Below are 27,177 nucleotides of genomic sequence, written 5' to 3'. Positions count from 1 at the left end.
GATCACGAGGTCAGGAGATCGAGACCATCCTGGCTAACACGGTGAAACCCCGTCTCTACTAAAAATACAAAAAAATTAGCCGGGCGCGATGGCGGGCGCCTGTAGTCCCAGCTACTCAGGAGGCTGAGGCAGGAGAATGGCGGGATCCCGGGAGGCGGAGCTTGCAGTGAGCGGAGATCACGCCATTGCACTCCAGCCTGGGCGACAGAGCGAGACTCCGTCTCAAAAAAAAAAAAAAAAAAAAGAGAGAGAGAGAGAAGGAAAAGTATAGATTGGAAACAGAGTGAGAATCCAGGGCATCAGTAGGATCCTTCTTGAAGGACCTCCCGCTGGCCAAATCTGTGACTTGAGCATTACATAATATTAATGAATGATAAGTGAACACCTATCATAGTAATACCTTAATCAAGCAAGAATTATCAATAAATGCTAGAATTAAAAGGAGACGGTTTGATGAGAAACAAATTATTTACATAGTGTCAAACTATTTTCCCACGTATTAAAAAAAAAAAAATTAAGTGGAGAACCTGGTGGACAATACCTTACCCAAAGTGACCAAAGTTAACTTTATCAGTAATGGCATAAACAGACATCTTGTACTTCCCAGTATGATGCACTGAGAAGGATACAACTTCACTTCAAACCAGTGAAGACTGACTAAGGAGGGCTGGGCGCAGTAGCTCACTCCTGTAATCCCAGCACTTTGGGAGGCGGAAGCTGGCAGATAGCTTGGGCACAGGAGTTCAAGACCAGCATAGGCAACATGGCAAAGCCCGTGTCTTACATTACAAATACACACAGACACAAATTAGCTGGGTGTGGTGGCATGCACCTATAGTCCCAGCAACCTGGGAAATCACTTAAGTCCAGGGAGGTCAAGGCAGCAGTGAGCCATGATCGTGCCACTGCACTCTGCCCAGGCAACAGAATGAGACCCTGTCTCAAAACAATGAAAACAACAAATAACAACTTGGGAGACAAGAAACCATGGTCTCCAAATGTTCATGGACTGGAACCTGGACCACAAAAAAACTGCTATCAAGGACATTAAGACAACTGATAAAGTCTGAATAAGATCTGTGGGTAACAACATTGTCTCAATTAAATTTCCTGATTTTGATAAATGCACTGTGGTTATGTAACTGCATGTCTTTGTTCTGGGGAACTACACACCAAAATACCTAGGAGAGATGACATGATGTCTAGACCGTAACTCTCAAATGGCTCAGGAAAACATTATATACACATATTTTCAAAAACATTCAAATGATAAAGCAAATGTGGCAAATGAGGAAGAGTAAATCTGAAATTATTTCAACACCCAGCATGGTAGCTCACATCTGCTGCTCACACTTTGGAAGGCTGAGGCAGGGGAAGTGCTTGAGGCCAGGAGTTCAAGACCAGCCTTTAGCAACATAGTGAGACCCTATCTCTACCGAAAAAAATAAAATAAAATAAAAAAATTTAAACTTAGCTGGATGTGGTGGTGCATGCCTATAATCCTAGCTACTTGGATTAGCTACTTGGGAGGCTGAGGTGGGAGGAGAGCTTGAACCCAGGAGTCGGAGGTTACAGTGAGCTAGGATGCCACCACTACACTCCAGCCTGGCAGCCTGGGTGACAGAGGCCCTGTCTCTCAAAAAAAAAATTTTTTTAATGTATTTCAAAACATAAAACTGGGAGGAAGGGAAGAAATTATTTCTTCTGCAAAAAAGGTACACTAAGTTATGTTTAACAATAAAACTTCAATGCTTATATAACTACAGGCTGCATGCGGTGGCTCATGCCTGTAATCTCAGTACTTTGAGGCCAAGGCAGGTAGATCACTTAAGGCCAGAGTTCGAGAACAGCCTGGGCAAGGTGGCAAAACTTCATCTCCACAAAAAAAAAAATACAAAAATTACCAGTGTGCTAGCACACACCTGCAGTCCCAGCTACTGGGGAGGCTGAGGCAGGAGGCTGCGGTGAGCCGAGACTGCACCACTGCTCTCCAGTATGGGTGACAGATGAAGATGAATTTAAATCAGGCACAGAGGGCTTACACCTTATTCAGTCCCAGCTACTTGGGAGGCTGAAAGCAACAGAATCATCTGAGCCCAGGAATTTGAGTCTGTAATGAACTATGATCACACCTGTGCATAGCCACTGACCTGCAGCCTAGAGAACATAGTGAGACTTCATCTTAAAAAAAAAACAAAAAACATTAACATTAAGGCCCGGCACAGGCGCTCACGCCTGTAATCCTAGCACTCTGGGAGGACGAGGAGGGTGGATCACCTGAGGTTAAGAGTTCGAGACCAGCATGGCCAACATGGCAAAACCCCATCTCTACTAGAAATAAAAAAATTGGGGCTGGACGCAGTGGCTCATGCCTGTAACCCCAGCACTTTCAGAGACCAAGGCGGGTGGATCACGAGGTCAGGAGATCGAGACCATACTGGCTAACACGGTGAAACCCCGTCTCTACTAAAAAATACAAAAAACTAGCCAGGCGTGGTGGCGGGCGCCTGTAGTCCCAGCTACTTGGGAGGCTGAGGCAGGAGAATGGCGTAAACCCGGGAGGCGGAGCTTGCAGTGAGCTGAGATCCGGCCACTGCACTCCAGCCTGGGCAACAGAAAAAAAAAAAAGATATTAACTATGGGCCAGGCGCGGTGGCTCAAGCCTGTAATCCCAGCACTTTGGGAGGCCAAGGCGGGCGGATCACGAGGTCAGGACATCGAGACCATCCTGGCTAACATGGTGAAACCCCATCTCTACCAAAAATACAAAAAAATTAGCCGGGTGTGGTGGCGGGCACCTGTAGTCCCAGCTACTTGGGAGGCTGAGGCAGGAGAATGGCGTGAACCCGGGAGGCGGAGCTTGCAGTGAGCCAAGATCGCGCCACTACACTCTAGCCTGGGTGACAGAGCAAGACTCTGCCTCCAAAAAAAAAAAAAAAGATATTAACTATGAATTAGGAAACTACAAATCCAGACAGATCTGGTCTGTGGCTTAAATAACCAGAAATAATGTCCACACCTCTATCCACCCATCTACGTTAGCCCCTCCTCACTTTAAATCTATGATTACAAAATAGAAAACTCGGTCGGTGCAGTGGCTCACGCCTGTAATCCCAGCATTTTGGGAGGCCGAGGCAGGTGGATCACCTGAGGTTAGTAGCTCAAGACAGGCCTGGCCAACATTGTGAAACCCCATCTCTACTAAAAACACAAAAATTAGGGGAGCATGGTGGCACACGCCTGTAGTCCCAGCTACTCGGGAGGCCAAGGCAGGAGAATCAATCACTTGAACCCAGGTGAGCCAAGATCGTGCCACTGCACTCACACCTGGCCAGCAGAGCTAGACTCTGTCTCAAAAATAAAAAAGAAAAATAAAATAAAATAGAAAATTCAGTCTCTGGAGGAAATATACAAAGAGCCATAAGGTGGCAATGTTAAAGTCTGCACATATACAATCTCTTCATATAATATACATAATACAGTAAATCTGCCTATTTGCCTTTCCTGTATTTAAGCTTAATAACCTTTCTACTTACTACTGCACTGTTCTATCCCTCCCTCTCCCTTCACTTTTAAGTGGGCCATAAAACACAACTGAGGCATATTCATATTTACTTGGATATAATTTTATTAACATTAAAATCTGATAAATGTTTATCCCTCCCACAAAATTAAATCTATAGAGCTCTCAACTAGTTTTTCCTATGCCCCCATGAACCTTGAAAGAAACCCAAAGTTCAGCACCCCAGCTGATAATATAAAATGCTTAGACAGAGTCTCACTCTGTTGCCCAGGCTGGAGTGCAGTGGTGCGATCTCCGCTCACTGCAAGCTCCGCCTCCCCGGTTCACACCATTCTCCTGCCTCAGCCTCCTGAGTAGCTGGGACTACAGGTACCCGCCATCACACCCGGCTAATTTTTTGTATTTTTAGTACAGTCGGGGTTTCACCATGTTAGCCAGGATGGTCTCGATCTCCTGACCTCATGATCCGCCCGCCTCGGCCTCCCAAAGTGCTGGGATCACAGGCGTGAGCCACTGTGCCGGCTAGGAAAATGTATTTTTAAAAGTGATACGATTACACAAAAATTACTTCCATTGCTTGATAAGGTTTAATAGAATCAATCTTTATAGTCTCCAATGCCATAAGTTAAATAAATCCAATGGCAGAAACATCAAGTTATATATAATTAAGATGCTAACTTCCCCAGGTAAAGAGACAAAGTATTTTTCATCAGTTCTCCAATTTAAAGCAGAATTGTAATATTTCATTCAAAATATCTATTTTGGCTATGGTACCTCCTGCCTACAAGCCCAGCACTTTGGGAGGCTGGGAACAGTAGTTTCAGACCAGCCTGGGCAAAATACTGAGAACGTGACTCTACTAGAATTTGAGACAGAGTTTTGCTCTTGTTGCCTAGAGTACAATGGCGCAATCTCGGCTCAAGGCAACCTCCGCCTTCCATGTTCAAGCGATTCTCCTGCCTCAGCCTCCTGAGAAGCTGTGATTACATGCATGTGCCACCACACCCGGCTAATTTTGTATTTTTAGTAGAGACGGGGTTTCTCCATGTTGGTCAGGCTGGTCTTGAACTCCCGACCTCAGGTGATCCACCTGCCTTGGCCTCCCTAAGTACTGCGATTACAGGCATTAAGCCACCACGCCCGGCCAGAAATTTTTAAAAATTAGGCCGGGCATGGTGGCTCACACCTAGAATCCTAACACCGAGAGGCCAAAGGAGGAGGATCGCTTAAGCCCAGGAATTCAAGAACAGCCTGGGCAACACAGTGAAACCTTATCTCCACAAAAAAAAAATTTTTTTTTTTTTTTTTGAGACGGAGTCTCACTCTGTCACCCAGGCGCCCAGGCTGGAGTGCAGTGGCCGGATCTCAGCTCACTGCAAGCTCTGCCTCCCGGGTTTACGCCATTCTCCTGCCTCAGCCTCCTGAGTAGCTGGGACTACAGACACCCGCCACCTCGGTCTTGATCTGCTGACCTTGTGATCTGCCCGTCTCAGTCTCCCAAAGTGCTGGGATTACAGGCTTGAGCCACCGCGCCCGATTAAAAAAATTTTTTTTAATTAGCCAGGCATAGTGGCGAGCACCCGTGTGGTCCCAGCTACTCAGAAGGCTGCAAGAAAAAGAATGCTTTTAAGCCCAGGAGGTCAAAGCTGCAATGAGTTGTGATCACACCACTACACTCCAGCCTGGGTGACACAGTGAGGCCTTCTCTCAAAAAAAAAAAAAAAAAATATAGAGAGAGAGAGAGATAGCTAGCTAGATAGATAGATAGATAGGCCGGACGCGGTGGCTCACGCCTGTAATCCTAACACTTTGGGAGGCCGAGACGGGCAGATCACGAGGTCAAGAGATCGAGACCATCCTGGCCAACATGGTGAAACCCCATCTCTGCTAAAAATACAAAAATTAGCCAGGCATGGTGGCGCGCACCTGTAGCCCCAGCTACTCGGGAGCCTGAGGCAGGAGAATTGCTTGAATCCAGGAGGTGGAGGCTGCAGTGAGCCGAGATCATGCCACTGCACTCCAGCGTGCCCACAGAGTGAGACTCCGTCTCAAAAAAAAACAATATATATACACACACACACACTCATGCACGATATAATGACATTTCAGTCAATGACGGATCAGTAAGACTACAATGGAGCTGAGAAATTCCCATCACCTAGCAATGTCGAAGCCACTCTAAGGATGTAGCACAAAACATTACTCACTTGTTTGTGGTAATGCTACTGTAAACAAACCTACTGCACTGCAAGTCGTATAAAACTATAGCACGTAAAATTATGTATAATAAATAATACTTAATAACAAACTCGGCCAAGTGTGGTGGCTCACACCTGTAATTCCAGCACTTTGGGAGGCCAAGGCAGGTGGATCACCTGAGGTCAGGAGTTTGAGACCAGCCTGGCCAGCATGGTGAAACCACGTCTCTACAATAAGTACAAAAATCAGCTGGGTGTAGTGGCACTGCCTGTAGTCCCAGCTACTTGGGAGGCTGATGCAGGAGAATTCGCTTGAACCTGGGAGGTGGAGGCTGCAGTAAGCCAAGATCACACCACTGCACTCCAGCCTGGGCGACAGAGCAAGACTCCGTCTCACAAAAAAAAAACCTATGTTATTGGCATATATATTTACTATATAACTATACTTTTAATCATTGTTTTAGAATGTACTACTTATTAAAAGGCTAATTGTAAAATAGCCTCTGACAGGTCCTTCAGGAGGTATTCCAGAAGAAGGCACTATTATCATAGGAGATGACAGCTGTGTATTACTGCTTCTGAAGACTTTCCAATGGAACAAGATGTGGCGGTCAAGACAGCGATATTGATGATCCCGAGGCTGTGTAGGTCTACGCTAATGTGTTTGCCATAGTTTTTAAAAAGACGTTAAAAAGGTAACTTTTTCTTTTTCTTTCTCTTTTTTTTAAAAGTCTTGCTCTGTTGCCCACGCTGGAGCACAGTGGCACAATCTCAGCTCACTGCAACCTCCGCCTCCCGGGTTCAAGCAATTCTCATGTCTCAGCTTCCCCCGTAGCTGGGATTACAGGTGTACACCAACACGCCCCGCTAGGTTTTGTATTTTTAGTAGAGATGGGGTTTCACCATGTTGGCCAGGCCAGTCTCCAACTCCTGGCCTCAAGTAAGCCACCCACCTCAGCCTCCCAAAGTGCTGGGATTATAGGCATGCACCACCGTACCCAGTCCCCTTTTATATCCTTTAAACTGTATTTTAATGTACATTTTCTGTGTTTAGATACACAAATACTTATCATTGTGTTACAACTGCCTATACTATTCAGTACAGTAACATGCTGTACAGGTTGGTAGCCCAGGAGCAATAGACTATACCATATAGCCTAAGTGTGTAGTAGGCTCTACCATCTAGGTTTCCGTAAGTACACAATGTTCGCAGGACAAAATCACCGGACAATGCATTTCTCGGAACATATCCCCATCGCTAAGAGATGCATGATTGTATATCTAGTCTTCCTATTAACCCAATTAGGTATTTTCCCTAAGTTTTAAAGATATTTAGGCTCAGATGATTTTCCTTGTTCAGTATTCATGACAGTGGCAGATATGAAACCAACTCTTCCTCCAGAGCCCTGGGCCTTTCCAGTACCTATACATTTATTAGCAAGACCACAACATCCGTAATTCAGGCTCTCCCAGTATCAACTTTATATATGCAAATTTAAAATACAAGAGAATCACCTGTAGAGCCGATAAAATGCAGATTCCAAGGCCTTACCTCCAAAGATGCTCATTCAGTAGGTAAAGGAGAACAAGAATCTCAAAGTAAGAACTCTCAGAGGGTACTTTTTGTACTAACTGAAAAACTTCTCTTCAATCATTTCTAATCCTACAAGAAATACCTAGGGAGCTTACTAAATAAAATTTCTAATTTAGTTAAGTTTGTAAGTAGAACCCAGGTTATCAATATATTTTTTAAACTTTCAAGGTGACTCAAAAGTTGTTTTAAATCCATTACCATTTTTTGGAATTTATACACTGAAAGCTCTCACATCCAGGTCCAGCGTACTTCCCTCTCCTCACTACTGTGCAGGCCCACAAACTCAACTAAAGTAACTTTTGCCATAATGTTGAATTAGCCAAGAACTTATCTGGGCTCTAATTCTAGCTCTGCCACCAAAGTGAGGTAACCTGGCAGTTCATGTATAACATGACAATGGGGTAGACTAAAACAGTCCTACTTACAATAACCTGTCGCTGTGCATTATCCAGAATCGTTTACACTCTTCCTTATTCCTGCTGCCTGTAATTGGCAGCAACTTTCACACCCTTCAGCAAATGGTCATGGAGGTCATATAGAATAGATCTAATTCACTCCATTTTGATACTTGTGATGGGAAAATTAAAACTGAGTGCTTAAATATTTATGTTTCAACTAATTACGTTCTCTTTATATGTCCACAAAGAGGTGACTGGCTACAGGCATTAGCAGATACTAAAACACAGTTAGCAATTTCATTATTATTATTTTTTTGGAGACAGGGTCTCACTCTGTTGCCCACACTAGGGTGCATGCTACGATTCTGGTTCACTGCAGCCTCAATCTCCTGGGCTCAGGTGATCCTTCCACCTCGGCCTCCCAGGCAGCTAGGACCACAGGTGCTAATTTCTTTTTATTATTTGCTGCCCATGCTGGTCTCCAACTCCTAGGTTCAAGTGATCCTAGGTGGTTTACAGGTGTAAACCACCCTTCCCAGCCAATTAGCAATTTTAAATAAGTATGAAGATACACCATGACCTAAAAACAGAAAGAGCCTTGTGGTAAAACAAATCCCAGTTCTACTTCCTAGGCAGTGATCTAGTTTTTCCTTATTGAATCTCAGGTCTCTACCTGTAAGATGAAGAGTCTTCACTCTTTTACAGCATTATTACAAGAGATTGAGGATATATGACAAGTGCCTTATAGATATCCAGCAAATGCCTAAATATGTGTAAATATTATACCTAAAGCACTAAGAAAAAGAGGATGAAATGAACACTATACACAAGATGATTATAACTGTATAAACTAATTACACAGGTAAAGAAAAGAAAAAACGCCAAGATGAGTAGTTTTGTTGTAGTACAGGAATTATGGGTGATTTCTTTCATTTTCTACACTTTTTATAGCTATTCTTCTATACTTGGTCTCACACTGTCAATTAGTACTTTAATACATGCTGCCCTAGAATGTTTCATTTGATACACTGTAATTCCTTGATATCTTTTCCCAATGGCAAACTGGAGTTAAATCAGTTCAACAAAGGACTGTCTGTTTATTCGGCAAGGGATGAAAAGCATTAGGGTACTACTTACTGGGCCCAGGAACTAGAATTTGGTCCACGAGGTGGCAGCAGCATGCATATTTAAACTGTTACCTGCTTTGTGTAGGAGAAAGAAGCAACAATCGGAGCTACCACTTTTTCCTTGCTCGTGTGCAGACTTACAGGATTTCAATGATGAATGTAAAAAAGCAGAAGAGAACACGTTTGCCCTAATTCAAAGAACAGACCTTTTTTTTCTCCTCTACATAAAACTCCTAAGGAACTACAAGAACAGTCCTTCATCATGCTGTCCTTTAAAGGCAGGCAGGCAAAGTCAATGCCGTAAGCCTTCCCTATCTCCCTCCTGGGTAACTCTTCCTCGTCCCTCCAAACTTGCGCCCAGACTAAATAACCCAACATCTTTAGAAGAGATGCTGAACTTGCTGAATCCTCACCCTACTTCTCTCATCTCAAAACAGATCCCTCTACCTCATCTTCCATGCATCATTCCCATTTTTAAAAATTCATTGTCGGGCCGGGCACGGTGGCTCATGCCTGTAATCCCAGCACTTTGGGAGGCCAAGGCGGGTGGATCATGAGGTCAGGAGATCGAGACCATCCTGGCTAACACAGTGAAACCCTGTCTCTACTAAAAATGCAAAAAGTTAGCCGGGCATGGCGGTGGGTGCCTGTAGTCCCAGCTACTTGGGAGACTGAGGCAGGAGAATGGCGTGAACCTGGGAGGTGGAGCTTGCAGTGAGCCGAGATCACGCCACTGCACTCCAGCCAGGGCGACTGAGCGAGACTCCGTCTCAAAAAAAAAAAAAAAAAAAAAAAAAATTCATTGTCGTCTAGTGTTTCAAATTATGCTTCATAGGAGAGATGCTTCAGGTATCTTCTGGGAGAAAGCAAGCTGAACATGTAGAAATCGTTCATGAGGTTCCAAGAAAAGTTTCGTTTGGAGGGAAAAAAAGAATTCCAATGCTAAAAACTGTTATGGGGGTAATCTTTACTTCTGTAGGTAAGCAGAATGCACTGCCAACTAGCCCCTGTCCCACAAATGTTTAAGCATGGAAAAATAGCAGTCCTCCCTGGATTAATCTTTAGCCACATCAAAATCAGAATGCTGCCATTCTTCATATTCAACTCTGTATTTCAGACATTTTTATATAGTCTAATTTACCAAAACAGTCCATACTAGGCAAACAAAAGAGCTTTATAATAGCTTGTTAAGGCTTGGAACACAGAGGTTGAAAGATACTGATTCTGCGAGTACAAAGAGGTTGGAAAGATAAAGAAACATGCAGAGTCTTTTGAATGAAGTATGGAGATCAAAACTTTCTAACAGCAAAGCAGCTTTTTATTCAACAGACATCACTGGCATCTGCAGTCATCTGTTACCTCTCTGTAGCCTCTGAGTAAGTATACTCTACCCTACTGCTTGAAGTTCCATACAGGCTGTGTATCCTGTATCTGAAATTTTTGGGATAAGAAATGCTTTAGATTTCAGATTTTTTGAATATTCGTAGATACATACTGGTCGAGTATCCCTAATCTGAAAATCCAAAATAGGAAATGCTCCAATGAACATTTTCTTCAGTGTCATGTGTGCACTCAGTTTCAGACTTTGGGGCATTTCAGATTTTCAAATTAGGAATACTCAACCTGAATAGCCCATTCCTTGTTCTCCTTCTAAAAACTCAAGACTATTCTCTCTCAACCTCTTTCACTTGCTCCCTCTTTATCTTTCAAATTTTGTTATTTCTGGGGCATTTCTTCCATAGTCCTTTTCTCTCACTAGTGTTGGCTCTAGAACCACACTGCAGAATTAGAACACTAGCTCTACTTTCATATCTCATGTCCCTTTGCAAAGTTATTTACTCTTTTCTGTGTTTTAATGTCTTCATCAGTAAAACTGAGCTAGTTATATCTACCTCACAAGAATACAAGAATTAAACGAACATACATTTAAGTACATATTCAAGACAACTATATGCTAGACACTGTACAGAGTTAACTGTCATTCTTATTACGAGAATCTTTGAGAAGTCATAAACTTCCATGCCTTTACCTATCTTGAGGGTTGAAAATTCAAATTCCTGTCAACAATCTCTGAGCTCCAGATTCCCAACTGCCTACTATCACCTTGCTGCTGCTACTATCACAGGCACCTGAAACTATTTCCAAAAGCCAATACATCCCCAAATCCTAACCCTAAACTGCTGCTCCTCTCTAGTTTTTGAAAAACTGGTCAGCAAATATGTCTACCACATTCTTCACACCCAGTTTCCCATTCCCACTGTCCTGGTTCAGGCCCTCATCATCTTTTCTTCCCCCAGAATACTGTAAAAGTATCTCATTTAGTCTCTCAGCCATCTCCCACATACTTTTTTTTTTTTTTTGAGAAGGAGTCTCACTCTGTCACCCAGGCTGGAATGCAGTGTTGCAATCTCAGCTCACTGTAACCTCTGCCTCCCAGATTCAAGTGATTCTCATCCGTCAGTTTCCCGAGTAGTTGGGACTACAGGCACACACCACCACTCTCGGCTAATTTTTTTTTTTTTTTTTGAGATGAAGTTTTGCTCTTATTGCCAGGCTGGAGTGCAGTGGAGCGATCTCGGCTCATTGCAACCACCGCCTTCTGGTTTCAAGTGATTCTCCCGCCCCAGCCTCCAGATTACAGGCACCTGCCACCATGCCCTGCTAATTTTTGTATTTTTTAGTAGAGATGGGGTTTCACCATGTTGGCCAGCCTGGTCTTGAACTCCTGACCTCATGATCTGCCCGCCTCAGCCTCCCAAAGTGCTGGGATTACAGGCGTGAGCCACCGCGCCCAGCCATTTTTTTTTTTTTTTTTTTTTTTTTTTTTTTGAGACAGAGTCTCGCTCTTTCGCCCAGGCTGGAGTGCAGTGGTGTGATCGCAGCTCTCCGCAAGCTCCGCCTCCCAGATTCACGCCATTCTCCTGCCTCAGCCTGCCGAGTAGCTGGGACTACAGGCACCAACCACCACGCCTCACTAATTTTTTTGTATTTTCAGTAGAGACGGTGTTTTGCCATGTTGGCCAGGCTGGTATCAAACTCATGGCCTCAAATGACCTGTCAACCTTGGCCTCCCAAAGTGTTGGAATTAGAGGCGTGAGCCACCACACCAAGCATAATAGATGTTTCGATAAGTTGTTTACTTAAGTTTCCATTTCTCTATAAATACAGGATATTGCCTCCCAGGTTGGTATGGAGATTAAAGTAAAGCTACGAAAGTTCCTAGCATGGTGCCTAACAAGGTCAGTGCTTGGTAAATATTTCATACTTCCCATCCTCCAAACTGTTTTTCCCTAATTAACTACCCTCCCTTACAACTAAACTACAACACAGGTAAAGAATAAAATCCAGACTGGGCGTGGTGGCTCACGCCTGTAATCCCAGCACTTTGAGAGGCCGCATCACCTGAGGTCAGGAGTTCAAGACCAGCCTGGCCAACATGGTGAAACCCCATCTCTACAAAAATGGAAAATCGGCCAGGCATGATGGCAGGTGCCTGTGAGAATTACTTGAACTTGGGAGGCAGAGGTTGCAGTGAGCCGGTATTGCACCACTGCACTTCAGCCTGATGAGCAAGACTGTCTCTAAATAAAAATAAAAATAAATAATAAATAAAATAAAAGCCTAGGCTGAGCATGGTGGCTCACGCCTGTAATCACAGCACTTTGGGAGGCCGAGGCAGGCAGATCACCTGAGGTCAGGAGTTTGAGACCAGCCCGGCCAACATGGTAAATCCCCATCTCTACTAAAAATACAAAAATTAGCCGGGCGTGGTGGCAGGTGCCTGTAGTCCCAGCTACTTGGGAGGCTGAGACAAGAGAATCACTTGAACCCACAAGGCAGAGGTTGCAGTGAGTTGAGATCACGCCACTGCACTGTATTCCAGCCTGGGCAACAAGCGAGACTCCGTCTCAAAAACAGCAACAAAAAAAAGAAACACCACAGCTGATTTCAGATTACCAATGTGTTATCAGTGTGCAATAGCATATTATATATTGATACAACAGCTGTAAATAACCTCAAGAGTAATGAATTTGAATATTATCTTCTAATACAATGGTAATTATAATGTAATTTAACGTACAGAAAAGTATTTTTTTTTTTTTTTTTTTTTTTTTTTTTTTTTTTTTTTGAGACGGAGTCTTGCTCTGTCACCCAGGCTGGAGTGCAGTGGCCGGATCTCAGCTCACTGCAAGCTCCACCTCCCGGGTTTACGCCATTCTCCTGCCTCAGCCTCCCGAGTAGCTGGGACTACAGGCGCCCGCCACCGCGCCCGGCTAGTTTTTTTTTTGTATTTTTAGTAGAGACGGGGTTTCACCGTGTTAGCCAGGATGGTCTTGATCTCCTGACCTCGTGATCCGCCCGCCTCGGCCTCCCAAAGTGCTGGGATTACAGGCTTGAGCCACCGCGCCCGGCCCAGAAAAGTATTCTTGAAAGCTAAACAGCTGGCTCCAACTAGCCAGCTCCAACACATCGCTGGAGAGACTTGTGTTAAAGACAAGCTATAAGACTTTGGATAAACAACCTCTGAGTCTCTTCCTTTATCTGAAATATGAGAATTATAGTGTTAGACAAGATAACTAAGCTTCTGCGTGTACTATGTGCCAAGCACTATGCTGCCATCTGAGTGCTTATCATTCTATTATTACTTATTGGGCATGGTTCCAATGTTATTGCCTCCATGAATTCTTAATTTCCTCAAAGTAATTAATCACTTCTCCAGAATGCCAAAAATTTATTCATTCCTCTATTACAGTTCTTATCCCATATTGTATCCATTTTGTTGTCCTCCTAAAACCCTCTGCTTCTAAGGTAAACATGGTACCTTGTTTCTCTGTTCCATCCTAGCAATTAACACAAACTCTTGCTGAAAGATAGATACAGAGGGCATGGTTCAAAGATCCAAATTCAATGTTATCTATTCTCTTCTAGTCCTCCTTTAAGGAGGCTGCAGAAAGAGGCATTTTATCTATTCACAAAGCAAGGAAGGTGATGAGTAATACAAATAAAATTTCCTTAATCCTTTTGGCAGATAGACAAGTATATTTATCTGCAAGCAAAAATAGACATAGATGGCCTTAGGATTTTACAAAAAATGCTCGTGTTTGTCTCCTGGTTTAAAACAGGATGCCCACTCACTAGATCTGAAGACGCAATAAAACAGTGGCGGGGTGGTAAGATGCTAAACGGGAGCCAACAGTATCACATGGTTATTTACTTCCTAAGGATTTAATATTATTTATAGCTCAAGTGAGGATGTTTTCATCTTTTATATCACAGAAACATGATTTTTTTTTGAGACAGAGTCTCCCTCTGTCACTCAGGCTGGAGTGCAGTGGTAAAATCTCTGCTCACTGCAATCTCCACCTCCTGGCATGAGCCACTGCACCCGGCCAAAACTTGCATTTTTAAATGCTGAAAATTGAGCCAAAGTAATCACTTCAAATATTTCTCAAAAAAAAAAAAAAAAAAAAAAAAAAAAAAAAAGACTGAATGCATAAATAAAAGGGTCAGAAGAAAGATGGCTATAAGGAAAACAAACATCCTTGTAAAGAGAAACTTTTCATGCACATCCGCCAACATCAAAAGAAAACCTGGATAAAAACAAGGCCAGACAGGGTGGCTCACGCTTATAATCCCAACACTTTGGGAGGCCAGGGCAGGAGGATCACTTGAGTTTTCAGACCACCCTGGGTAACCTTGTCTCTACCACCAAAAAATAAATAAATAAGAGTCCAGTGTGTATTCTGGATGTCAAAACAACACTACATACAACTATTACATACCAATTTTAAATTTTTTTTAAAGGGAAACACTTCTCCCAAATAATCACTCTTAAATTTCATCATCACTCCTAAATTTCTTTCTTTTTTTGAGACGGACTTTCACTCTTGTCGCCCAGGCTGGAGTGTAATGGCACAATCTTGGCTCACTGTAACCTCCCCGTCCTGGGTTCAAGTGATTCTCCTGCCTCAGCCTCCCAAGTAGCTGGGATTACAAGCGTGCACCACCATGCCCAGCTAATTTTTGTATTTTCAGTAGACACAGGGTTTCACCACGTTGGACAGGCTGGTCTCGAACTCCTGACCTCAGGTGATCAGCCCGCCTCAGCCTCCCAAAGTGCTGGGATTACAGGTGTGAACTACCTTGCCCGGCCTCTTTTTTTGTTTTCTGTTTTGTTTTTTGCCTGGCCTCTTTTTTTGTTTTTTGTTTTGTTTTGTTTTTTTGAGACAGTCTCGCTCTGTCATCAAGGCTGGAATGCAGTGGCACGATCTCAGCTCACTGCAACCTCCATCTCCCGCGTTCAAGCGATTCTCATACCTCAGCCTCCTAAGTAGCTGGGATTACAGACATGAGCCACCGCGCCTGGCTAATTTTTGTATTTTTTGGAGAGATGGGGTTTCACCATGTTGCCCAGGCTAGTCTTGAACTCCCAGGCTCAAGTGATGTGTTCACCTCAGCCTCCCAAAATGGTGGGATTACAGGCATGAGTCACTCCATCCAGCCTCTAAATTTCTTTAATAAGCCTTTTAGTACAGTTTAGGAAACAACTCTTCATTAATATGTACATAGTAAATGTATTAAAAAACTACTCATATACCCAATCTGTACCAAAATTCACTGAGAATGCACCAATCCCTTCTGTCATCCACAGCTTTCTGGCCTCAAGTCCGTTCTTACTTATTTTACGTGTAACAAAGATTTAGGTCAGAAACTGTGAAACAAACAATAACCTTCCTAAAAAGATCTGTTTCATGGGATCAATTCATCTTCACAAATCTGAAATGTTATATTGAGTCAGCTAATCCTCTTTAATACCTTGGTTTCTCTAGTCCAGACTACCCTATGTATGAATCCCCTCTACAACATCCCTAGTTTAGTTTCTATAACATATCTCTTTTAGTTTCTACCTGAAATTCTCTTGTGATTAAGAACTTCGGGCCAGGCGCGGTGGCTCAAGTCTGTAATCCCAGCACTTCGGGAGGCCAAGGCGGGTGGATCACGAGGTCAGGAGATCGAGATCATCCTGGCTAACATGGTGAAACCCCGTCTCTACTAAAAATACAAAAAACTAGCTGGGCGTGGTGGCGGGCGCCTGTAGTCCCAGCTACTCGGAGGCTGAGGCGGGAGAATGGCGTGAACCTGGGAGGTGGAGCTTGCAGCGAGCCAAGATCACGCCACTGCACTCCAGCCTGGGCGACACAGCAAGACTCCGTCTCAAAAAACAAAAAAAAAAAAAAAAAGAACTTCGTTTTTAGCAAGTTTTCCATTTACAAAAGTATTTCTCCCCATAACTTCTATCCATTGGTTCTAGCTTTGTCTTTTTTTTTTTTTTCTTTTTTTTTGAGAGTGCAGTGGCCGGATCTCAGCTCACTGCAAGCTCTGCCTCCCGGGTTTAGCCATTCTCCTGCCTCAGCCTCCCGAGTAGCTGGGACTACAGGCGCCCGCCACTTCGCCCGGCTAGTTTTTTGTATTTTTTTTTTTAGTAGAGACGGGGTTTCACCGTGTTAGCCAGGATGGTCTCGATCTCCTGACCTCGTGATTCGCCTGTCTCGGCCTCCCAAAGTGCTGGGATTACAGGCTTGAGCCACCGCGCCCGGCTTTTTTTTTTTTTTTTTTTTTTTGAGACAGAGTCTCGCTCTGTCACCCAGGCTGGAGTGCAGTGGTGCGATGTAGGCTCACTGTAAGCTCCGCCTCCTGGGTTCACGCCATTCTCCTGCCTCAGCCTCCTGAGTAGCTGGACTACAGGCGCCTGCCACCACGCCCGGCTATTTTTTTTGTATTTTTAGTAGAGATGGGGTTTCACCATGTTGGGCAGGCTAGTCTCGAACCCTTGACTTTGTGATCTGCCTGGCTTGGTCTCCCAAAGTGCTGGGATTACAGGTGTGAGTCACCATGCCGGACCTAGCTTTGTCTTTTGACATGAATAATCTAGTCTCAAAAAAATTTGGGCTGGGCGCGGTGGCTGGAGGCCAAGCCAGGCAGATCACAAAGTGAAGGGTTCGAGACCAGCCTGCCCAACATGGTGAAACCCCGTCTCTACTAAAAATATAAACATTAACCGGGGATGGAGGCAGCCGCCTGTACTCCTAGCTACTCCGCAGGGCTGAGGCAGGAAAATCGCTTGAACCTGGGAGGCGGAGGTTGCAGTGAGCCGAGATCACGCCATTGCACTCCAGCCTGGGCAACAAAAGTGAAACTCTATCTCAAAAAAAAAAAAAAAAAAAAATTCAATAGCACAAAAGGGTATATAGTCAATCTGGTCCCATTTAATACCAATGACTTTTTTTTTTTTAGACTAAAATTCAAACTGTTGCCACCACAATCACATTTTCTCTGTATCTCAACTCTCCCCTCACTCTCCACTTACTCTGTAGTTATTCAGAAAAATCATTTACCCAAGTACCCAATTAAGTCTATTTTTTTTCTATTTCATTAATTTTTGTCTCCCAGGGCTCCATCATCCATTGAGTCTAACAAGATGCTGGACTTTAAAAGAATTAGTCCTTTGTCCTCTCTACTTGACTGCTTCCCTTATTCTTGACTGCTTCCCTTATTTTTACTTGTAGTTAAAGGGCTAGACACAAGACAAAAATTAAACCAATTATTTTATGAAATTTCTTTTTAAAAAAATTCACTCATTCAGGAAGTTAACTCTCCTTTCTCCCAGACTATTCCAAAGTTGAGTCAAAAGAGAAAGGCGGCTGGGTGCAGTGGCTCACTGCCTGTAATCCCAGCACTTTGGGAGGCCAAGAAGAGTGGATGGCTTGAGGTCAAGAGTTCCAGACAAGCCTGGCCAACATGGTGAAACCCCGTCTCTACTAAAAATACAAAAATTAGCTAGGGGTGGTGGCGCCTGCCTATAGTCCCAACTACTTGGGAAGCTCAGGCACAAGAATCGCTTGAACCTGGGAAGGTGAAGGTTGTAGTGGGCTGAGATCACATCACTGCACTCCAGCCTGGGCAACAGAGCGAGACCCCATCTCAAACGAAAAAAAAAAAAAAAAAAGAAACGCTCTCAACCACTGCCTTCTTCTAGATAACAGTTGCACAATGATTCCCTCAACTTTTCAGGAAAAAGATTTATGTAGCAATATATATAAAACTTAGCCAAGACCACAAAGCATTTACCCCTTTACTAAGAATTTCTGGTAATAGTGGTAAAATACTATTTTTAAAATCCATATACCTTTGACACATCTAACTACTAAGGAACAAATATAAATATTTATACAAAAGGATGTTCAGTGTAGTGTTATTTTAATTAGAAAAAATATATTAAAATACAGATTGTTGACATATTCAATAATTAGGGACCGGTAAATTATAGTAAGTCTGACAATACTACGAAGCCAACAAAACTGATGTCATAGAGGAATACTTAACTAGGGAAAGGTTCTAAATAAATGCAGAAAGGTTTCACAACAGTATCTGTAGCATTCAACAAGGTAAACCACACCTTAAGCACAGTATATTGCTGTTTAAAAAAATAAAAGTCACATCTATCAAACATGTCACTAAAATTTCCGGCCACTGCACTCCAGCCTGGGTGACAGAGCGAGACTCCGTCTCAAAAAAAAAAAAAAAAAAAAAAAATTTGCTCTAAGTTTCAAGGCTGACAGATCCAATGCTTGAAGGTTCTATGTTACTCAATTAGATCATGCAGAACAAGTCAGTAATACTACTAGGCAAAAATGGCTGTGGCTCTGCTTCAGCATGTTCTGCCAAGATACTGCCCAATCATGGAACTGTAGAACAGCTGTGACATCATCTTCAGGATGAAGTTTAAGTACTTCCCTACTTCTTTATGGGGTTACCACCCATTTGGCATGAAAGCTTTTGCAATCTCATAAATACTACGAAGATACACACACAAACACTTCACCTAAGGGAGTCCACCGTCTCAACGAGCTATGAGCCCCATTCTCATAAAATCTGCTTATTCTTTAAAGCCTAATAAAGATTGTAAGAACAGTTTACAATCAGTTATGTAAAGATGTTAAGGAAAATAGTAACCAACAGAAAAGTAAGGCAGTACTAACTAAAATGGTAACTGGGCTTAGAAGCATCTTCCTGAAATCCCAGCAGTTTTTTTTTTTTTTTTTTTTTTTTCGAGACAGAGTCTCGCTCTGTCACCCAGGCTGGAGTGCAGTGGCACAATCTCAGCTCACTGAAAGCTCCACCTACCGGGTGCACACCATTCTCCTGCCTCAGCCACCCAAGTAGCTGGGACTACAGACGCCTGCCACCACGCCCGGCTAATTTTTTGTATTTTTCGTAGAGACGCGGTTTCACCATGTTAGCCAGGACGGTCTCAATCTCCTGACCTTGTGATCCATCTGCCTCGGCCTCCCAAAGTGCTGGGATGACAGGCGTGAGCCACCACGCCTAGCCAATCCCAGCAGTTCTTACAAGAGAGTAAACTAAAAAGTAACCTGACACAAGTATAACTGAAGCCTTTATTTGGTGGTTTGTTCACCAGCTGAGAACTAGGATACTCGCTTATCAAGAGTCTTTATGGAATGGGTTTTTTTTATTTTTTGATTTGAGACGGAGTTTTGCTCTTTCACCAGGCTGGAGTGCAGTGGCTCAATCTCAGCTCACTGCAACCTGTGCCTTCCTGGTTCAAGCAATTCTCCTGTCTCAGCCTCCCGAGTAGCTGGGATTACAGGCACCCGCCACTACGCCCAGCTAATCTTTGTATTTTTAGTAGACACAGGGTTTCACCACGTTGACCAGGCTGGTCTCAATCTCCTGACCTCATGATCCGCCCGCCTCAGCCTCTCAAAGTGCTAGGATTACAGGCATGAGCCACCGCACCCGGCTAATGGTTCAAAGCCACTGCACTCCAGCCTGGGCAACAGAGTGAGACTTCGTCTCAAAAAAAAAAAAAAAAAAAACCATTAGTTAGCTTACCAAAGACCCTAAATTCTGTTTATTATTGCATTCATTCTATGAAAACATTAAAAGGCTGGTCAATTCCAACATAGGAATCTTACACCTACATATCAGGTTCAATTATCATTAACTGAACCACTCTAGCAAACGTAATCAAAATACATACTTGATTAAAAGCTGAATTTTTTTTTTTTTTGAGATGGAGTTTCACTCTTGTTGCCCAGGCTGGAGTGCAATGGCATGATCTCTGCTCACTGCAACCTCAGCCTCCCAGGTCAGTCAAGCGATTCTCCTACCTCAGCCTCCCAAGTAGCTGGGATTACAGGCATGCACCACCATGCCCGGCTAATTTTTTTGTGTTTTTAGTAGAGACGGGGTTTCACCACGCTGTCCAGGCTGGTCTCGAACTCCTGATCTCAGGTGATCCGCCTACCTCGGCCTCCCAAAGTGCTGGGATTACAGGCGTGAGCCACAGCGCCTGGCCAAAAGCTAAATTAACAAAACTCAAATTTGCGACTGGTTCAGACAGTCTCCCTCTGTCGCCCAGACTGGAGTGCAGTGGCGTGATCTCACCTCACCGCAACCCCTGCCTCCCGGGTTCAAGAAATTATCCTGCCTCAGACTCCCAAGCAGTTGGGATCACAGGTGCCCAAAACCACACCCAGCTATTTTTTTTATTTTTTTAGTATTTTTTTGGGTTTTTTGAGACAAAGTCTCGCTCTGTCACCCAGGCTGGAGTACACTGGCACGATCTCAGCTCACTGCAAGCTCCGCCTCCCGGGTTCACGCCATTTTCTCACCTCAGCCTCCCAAGTAGCTGGGACTACAGGCGCACATCACCACGCCCGGCTAATTTTTTATATTTTCAGTAGAGACGGGGTTTCACCGTGTTAGCCGGGGTGGTCTTGATCTCCTGACCTCGTGATCTGCCCACCTCGGCCTCCCAAAGTGCTGGGATTACAGATGTGAGCCACCGCGCCCGGCCCTTTTCTAGCATTTTTAGCCCGGGATTTCACCATGCTGGCCTCAAACTGCTGACCTCAAGTGATCTGCCCGCCTCTACCTACCAATGTGCTGGGATTACAGGCAAGAGCCACCCACGCCCAGCCTGCTACTCCATGTGTAAACCCGTATTTCTTCATCTGACCCCAGCAATGCAAAATTGAAAAGAAAATGAACCCGAATTTCTCCACACATACAAGTCTATCTTAACAACTATGCTGTGCATTAAATTCATCATTTCCTTCCTGCTTTTAATCACAAGATGTAGGACAGAATTTTATTAGAAAGACTAATAAGATAGTACACATTTCAAGTGGATAAACGAAGCACCTAGATGCCCCGCACACATTTATAAATCTGCTATGCCTAAAAGATCATGGCCTCCTTACTTGTCCCTCTAGAATCAGGAGCCTGATGACCACTTTAGAGCCCTTCAGATGTCTAGCAAAAAGCACCAATAAACTACTTTTTCGGCCGGGCGCGGTGGCTCAAGCCTGTAATCCCAGCACTTTGGGAGGCCGAGACGGGCGAATCACGAGGTCAGGAGATCGAGACCATCCTGGCTAACACGGTGAAACCCCGTCTCTACTAAAAAATACAAAAAACTAGCCGGGCGAGGTGGCGGGCGCCTGTAGTCCCAGCTACACAGGAGGCTGAGGCAGGAGAATGGCGTAAACCCGGGAGGCGGAGCTTGCAGTGAGCTGAGATTCGGCCACTGCGCTCCAGCCCCGGCGACAGAGCGAGACTCCGTCTCAAAAAAACAAACAAAAAAAAAAACTACTTTTTCTATAAAATACTGTAAATTTTATTTATTTTTGAGACAGAGTCTTGCTCTGTTGCCCTGGCTGGAGTGCAGTGATGCAATCATGGCTCACTACAGCCTCAAACTCCTGGGCTCAAGTGATCCTCCTTCCTCAGCCTCCAGAGTAGCTAGAACAGGTGTGTGCCACCATGCCCAGCTAATTTTTTTTTTTTTTTTTTAGAGATGGGGTCTTACTACACTGCCCAGGCTAGTCTTAAACTCCTGGGCCCAAGCAATCCTCCTGCCTCGGCCTCCCAAAGTGTTGGGATTGCAAGCATGAGCCACCACACCAGGCCAAAATATGGTAGTTTTTTTGGGGGGGCGGTGGGGAGATGGAGTTTAGCTCTTGTTTCCCAGGCTAGAGCACAATCTCGGCTCACCGCAACCTCTGCCTTTGGGGTTCAAGTGATTCTCCTACCTCAGCCTCCCAAGTAGCTGGGATTATAGGCATGTGCCACCATGCCTGGCTAATTCTGTACTTTTAATAGAGATGAGGTTTCTCCATGTTGGTCAGGCTGGTCTTGACCTCAGGTGATCTGCCCACCTTAGCCTCCCAAAGTGCTGGGATTACAGGCGTGAGCCACTATGCCCGGACTAATAGTTCAACTATTAAATTGTGGGGAAGAGAGGAGTCACTGACAAGTATAACTCCATTTCTTATTAATCTGTACACATTGGAAGGTAAAATAGCAACTAACCCTACTTTAACTATATACCTCCAAGAAGATTGTACCGACGAGCCATTCTTCCACTGCTAAAAGGAGTAAGTTCTCATAGAGCCGCCAAACAATGCCTCAGATCCTAGATCACATATAAGATCCCTACGAGTTCTTAACAAATTTAAGGAAAACAATGTTTGTTAGACTTTATTTTATATTTGAGATTCATCAGCTCAGGATTCTCTCAACCATTAATATATATATCTTCAAAGAAAAATTTCTCCTTGCCCATAATCTTTTCACCTATTTTAGGCCAGCTGCAGTGGCTCACACCTGTAATCCCAGCACTTTGGGAAGAGGCAGGGGCAGATCATTTGAGCTCAGGAGTTCAAGAACAGCCTGGGCAACATGGTAAAACCCAGCTCTACAAAAAATATGAAAAACTAGCCGGGCATGGTGGTGAATGCCTGTGATCCCAGCTACTCATGAGGCTGAGATGGGAGGATCACTTGAGCCCAGAAAGTGGAGGCTGGAGTGGGCCAAAATCATGCCACTGCACTCCAGCCTGGGCAACAGAGTGAGACCCTATCAAAAAAAAATGTAAGTATAAATCCCAGATAATATATGACTATCTGCTCCAACCAGTTTTGTCATCCTTTTATAATGCTAAAGTTTACATTCACTCAATATTCACAAACGCTACCAACTCTTTCAAATTCAACTCTAGTTTGAATCCATTCCTCATCATTCTGCCCAAGATTCCCACTTGTTACAGAGGAATCAGAAAGTGACTCTTTTACACCGCCAATTGTCACAGGGAAGACAGAAGTGATTTCAAGAGTTGGTGACGATATATTGACTCTTGAAAATAACCACAAAACCCCAGCGAAGCCAAGTTAACCCAACAGAGGAATTTCGATTTTTCTCTTCCATATTATAGCCTTAATCTTCTGCTTTAATTTCTATGGTTTTATCACTTCCATTACCCCTCTGCATCTCTTTTGACTCATTATTCACCTCTTTCTGCATTGTGTACTGTTTCTGCTTTCCTTTCAAAGTTCATATTTCTGTCCTCTACTAATGTTCTCACATACCTTCACATTAGGGTTCAAGTATCAGAACCAATTATACTTCTATAAAGTCTTGAACTGTTAAGTGATACTGTATTCATTTACAGAGTTTTTAATAATGGTTCACTATATATAATACTTCTGTTCTAATTCCTCCTTCCCTAAAAATCTTAAGAATGTTAAGTGAGTTACCTTTTTAACACTTTCTTCTTCCTCTTGGCGTTTCTCATAGTGTGAGAAGTCATCAAAAATGGAAGTGGTGTGCTTGTAGCTGGCTATAATTTTCAACACCTGCTTAGCTTTTTCCAGAGGCACTTCCTGAGTGTCCCTAGAGTTGGTCACTGGTTTGTTCTCGTTGTTCTCTAGGCGAATGTGTCGCAGTTGGCTATTGGGAACGTCCTTCACAAAAATCCACCTGACATCAAAACGACCCTTCCATTTGTCCTGGGACCACACACCTGCACATGTGTTGTAGTCCACAGCAGATTTCATTTCTGCAACGCCACAGAAGTGTCCACTGCCGTTGACACTGAAAAGTAAGTAAACGGGGCCTTTCCCGTTCATGGAACGATAAGCAGCATCCAGTCTCTTGTTACCATGCTCTGTGCTGCACCAAATATTATACTTAATGGAACGGTGAATATCGTCCTCAGAGTAGCTCTTAATGATGAAAACCCGGCCATGTTTCAGATTCCAGTCAAAATCTTTGGGGTTATAGTTATTAATGGACCGAAGCTTCTCCAACACTGGGTGGGGTTCTGAAGGAGTAGATCCAGAACCAGCCTGAGACTGTCCTACTCCATTACCATCCACCCCATTATGACCGAACCCACTGCCACGGTTCCGAGGTGCTACCCAGCGGGTTGGCTGAGCTGCCTGTTGCTGGACTGAAAGCTGGGCAGGCTGTGGTGGAGGTGGAGGCAATGGCTGTGTCTGTTGCCCTACTGATGCCTGAGCCACTGGTGGGCTATTGTTAGCCTGCTGACCTACAGGCTGAGGAGACCCCTGGGTTGGCTGACCTATATTCTGAACCAAAGCCTGTGAGGGGGCTTTTGCAACGGGACCCTTGTTATCCCAAGTTCCAATATCCATGTTATGCTTTATCGGGGGTGGCGGAAGACTTGACCCTGCAATGCCATTCTTCGTCTTCAGTTTAGGTTGCTGTTTTGCAGGCTTGCTAGCAATATCAGCCCAAGATGCTGGTTTTGGAGGAGCAATGGTAGCTGGAGGCAAACTATTGGAAGCCACGATGTTACTAGTAATGGACCCACTACCAACAGCAGAACCTACAACTTTTGGAACATTGCTTGCAACTTCTGTGCTACCCAACTTCAGTGCTGCCATCCCTTGGTCTATAGTATTCATGCCAGGAGCCTTATTGAGGGTCTCATTGGCAAAAGCTGACTGTCCATCAATCATGGCTCCACCTAAGGAGCTAGGTGCATAAGCATAATTGCTACTATATCCAGAGCTCTGAGTAGACTGTCCCTGAGAACTGTTATTTCCCCATGCTGAGAAGTCAATCCCACTGGGAAAGAAATTAAAACCATGTTGACCAAGAAATGGAGTGCTACCTAGGGCTCCTGGTTGCCCAAACATTGCATCTGGTAGGAAGTGGGGCTCTCCGTTGCTCAGTTGTCCATAAGAAGTTAAGTAGGGCATGGCTGTGTCACCCCCAGTAGACCAAGCAGCTTCACCCAAAGAATAGGAGAAGCCAATGGAGGGACTGTAGTAACTGGGTAAGTAGGAATCTGACATGGCAGTATATGCATTATTCTGTGGAAGAAAAAAAAAAGGCAAATCAAAACACAAAGAATTATTATCAGGCTCTTTCCTCCCCCCACCTAGCTACACAATTCAAATATACTATAAAAAGGAGTGTGCGGGCTGGGCATGGTGGCTCACACCTGTAATCCCTACACTTTGGGAGGCGGAGGCGGGCAGATCACCTGAGGTCAGGAGTTCAAGACCAACCTGGCCAACGTGACGAAACCCTGTCTACTTGGGAGGCCTGAGGCAGGAGAATCACTTGAACCCGGGAGGCGGAGGTTGCAGTGAGCTGAGATTGCACCACTGCACTCCAGCCTGTGGGCAACAAGGGTGAAACTCCATCTCAAAAAAAAAAGTGTGTGCAGCACATCAGATGATTTCCTATAAATACAAGGGCATTTTTTATATCATAAGAAATTCTGGTGTAGTAATTGAAACATTTAAACATTTAAAGTTAAGCTGATACAGTGAATATGGGCCTTAGCTTTAGCACTACAACTAAGAGAAAACTTAGCATTTCACAAACTAAGTCCTGAATATTGAGGTAATCCTTTTAGCAACTACCTACGTGAACCAGGTAATAAAAAAATAGTAACAAAAAGAAATGGAAATGTCAAGTTCTAGCCCAAATGTCTGTAGTCATTTCTCAATCATAAACCCAAAAGCAAGATTCACTACCAGTTTATAGTGCTAGCCTCTTGGCAAACTACCTGGGAATATCAACAGATTCCACTACTTAGTTATAACCTGAAAAGGAAATGCACAGTGGTTTCCGGAGGATGTAAAATGAGAAAAATGGCTGGGTGCAGTGGCTCCCGCCTGTAATCCCAGAACTTTGGGAGACAGAGAGGGGTGGATGACTTGAGGTCAGTTCGAGACCAGCCTGGCCATCATGACAAAACCCAGTCTCTACTAAAAATACAAAAAATTAGCCAGGCATGGTGGCACACACTTATAGTCCCAGCTACTCAGGAGGCTGAGGCAGTAGAATCTCTTGAATCCAGGAGGCAGAGGTTGCAGTGAGCCCAGATGGCACCACTGCACTCCAGCCTGGGCAACAGAGCCAGACTGTCTAAAAAATAAATAAATAAAAACAGGCAGGGTACGGTGGCTTACGCCTCTAATTCCAGCACTCTGGGAGGCTGAGGTGGGCAAATCACTTGAGGCCAGGAGTTGGAGACCAGCCTGGCCAACATGATGAAACCCCGTCTCTACTAAAAATACAAAAATTAGCCGGGCATGGCAGCACCCGCCTGTAATCCCAGCTACTCGGGAGGCTAAGGTGGGAGAATTGCTTGAACCCAGGAGATGGAGGTTGCAGTGAGCCAGAATGCACCACTGCACTGCAGCCTGGGCGACAGAGCAAGACTCCGTCTCAAAAAATAAATAAATACAAACATACATACATACATAAATACATAAAAACAAAAGTGAAGTCTTTTCACACATACCCTTTTCACATTTAAAAGTTCTCACAAAGGTAAGGTTAAAAATTTTAGGTCAGGCGTGGTGGCTCACACCTGTAATCCCAGCACTTTGGGAGGCCAAGGCAGGCGGATGATGAGGTCAGGAGATCAAGACCATCCTGGCTAACATGGTGAAACCCCGTCTCTACTAAAAATACAAAAAATTAGCCGGGCATGGTGACGTGTGCCTGTAGTCCCAGCTACTCGGGAGGTTGAGGTAGGAGAATGGCGTGAACCCAGGAGGCGGAGCTTGCAATGAGCTGAGACCGTGCCACTGCACTCCAGCCTGGGCGACAGAGCAAGACTCCGCCTCAAAAAAAAATATTTTTAACAGACCCAAATCCATGTGTGTAAGAAATTCAGCCTATAATCAATGGATTAAACTTGAAGTATTATTCCAAAATAGGGTAATGAAAAGTTGGCAAAAAAGTAGATGACTTACTCTAGACAATAAACTAGATTCTCAGGTTACCCTTCCTCATCTACTCATCTAAGATTATTATATTATTACCCAAATTTTTTTAAACAAAGACATTTAAGCTTTGGCTTACCTGAGAAAGAAAAATCAAATGCACTTAATATCATAGGTTATGCCAACATACAGTTGAATGTCTACACCTGAACTGGCAGGCTCCCACATGCTCAAGCTCAAAAATCTGAATTACACAATGT

General features: G+C 44.0%; 2 protein-coding genes across 2 annotated transcripts in view; one reads left to right on the top strand and one right to left on the bottom strand.

Moving 5' to 3' along the window:
- LOC126958026 (dnaJ homolog subfamily C member 8) overlaps positions 1 to 27,177 on the top strand; it is a 614,804-nt gene that overhangs the window by 6,293 nt on the left and 581,334 nt on the right. The window lies entirely within an intron of this gene.
- YTHDF2 (YTH N6-methyladenosine RNA binding protein F2) overlaps positions 1 to 27,177 on the bottom strand; it is a 36,330-nt gene that overhangs the window by 4,941 nt on the left and 4,212 nt on the right. The window contains exon 4 of the mRNA XM_050795071.1: positions 23,462 to 25,045. Coding sequence (XP_050651028.1) covers positions 23,462 to 25,045 — 1,584 coding nt within the window. The remainder of the gene's footprint in view (positions 1 to 23,461; positions 25,046 to 27,177) is intronic.

The sequence above is a fragment of the Macaca thibetana genome, chromosome 1, assembly GCF_024542745.1.
Source record: "Macaca thibetana thibetana isolate TM-01 chromosome 1, ASM2454274v1, whole genome shotgun sequence".
In the NCBI taxonomy this organism is placed as follows: domain Eukaryota; kingdom Metazoa; phylum Chordata; class Mammalia; order Primates; family Cercopithecidae; genus Macaca; species Macaca thibetana.
This window is presented reverse-complemented; position numbering and strand designations above follow the sequence as displayed.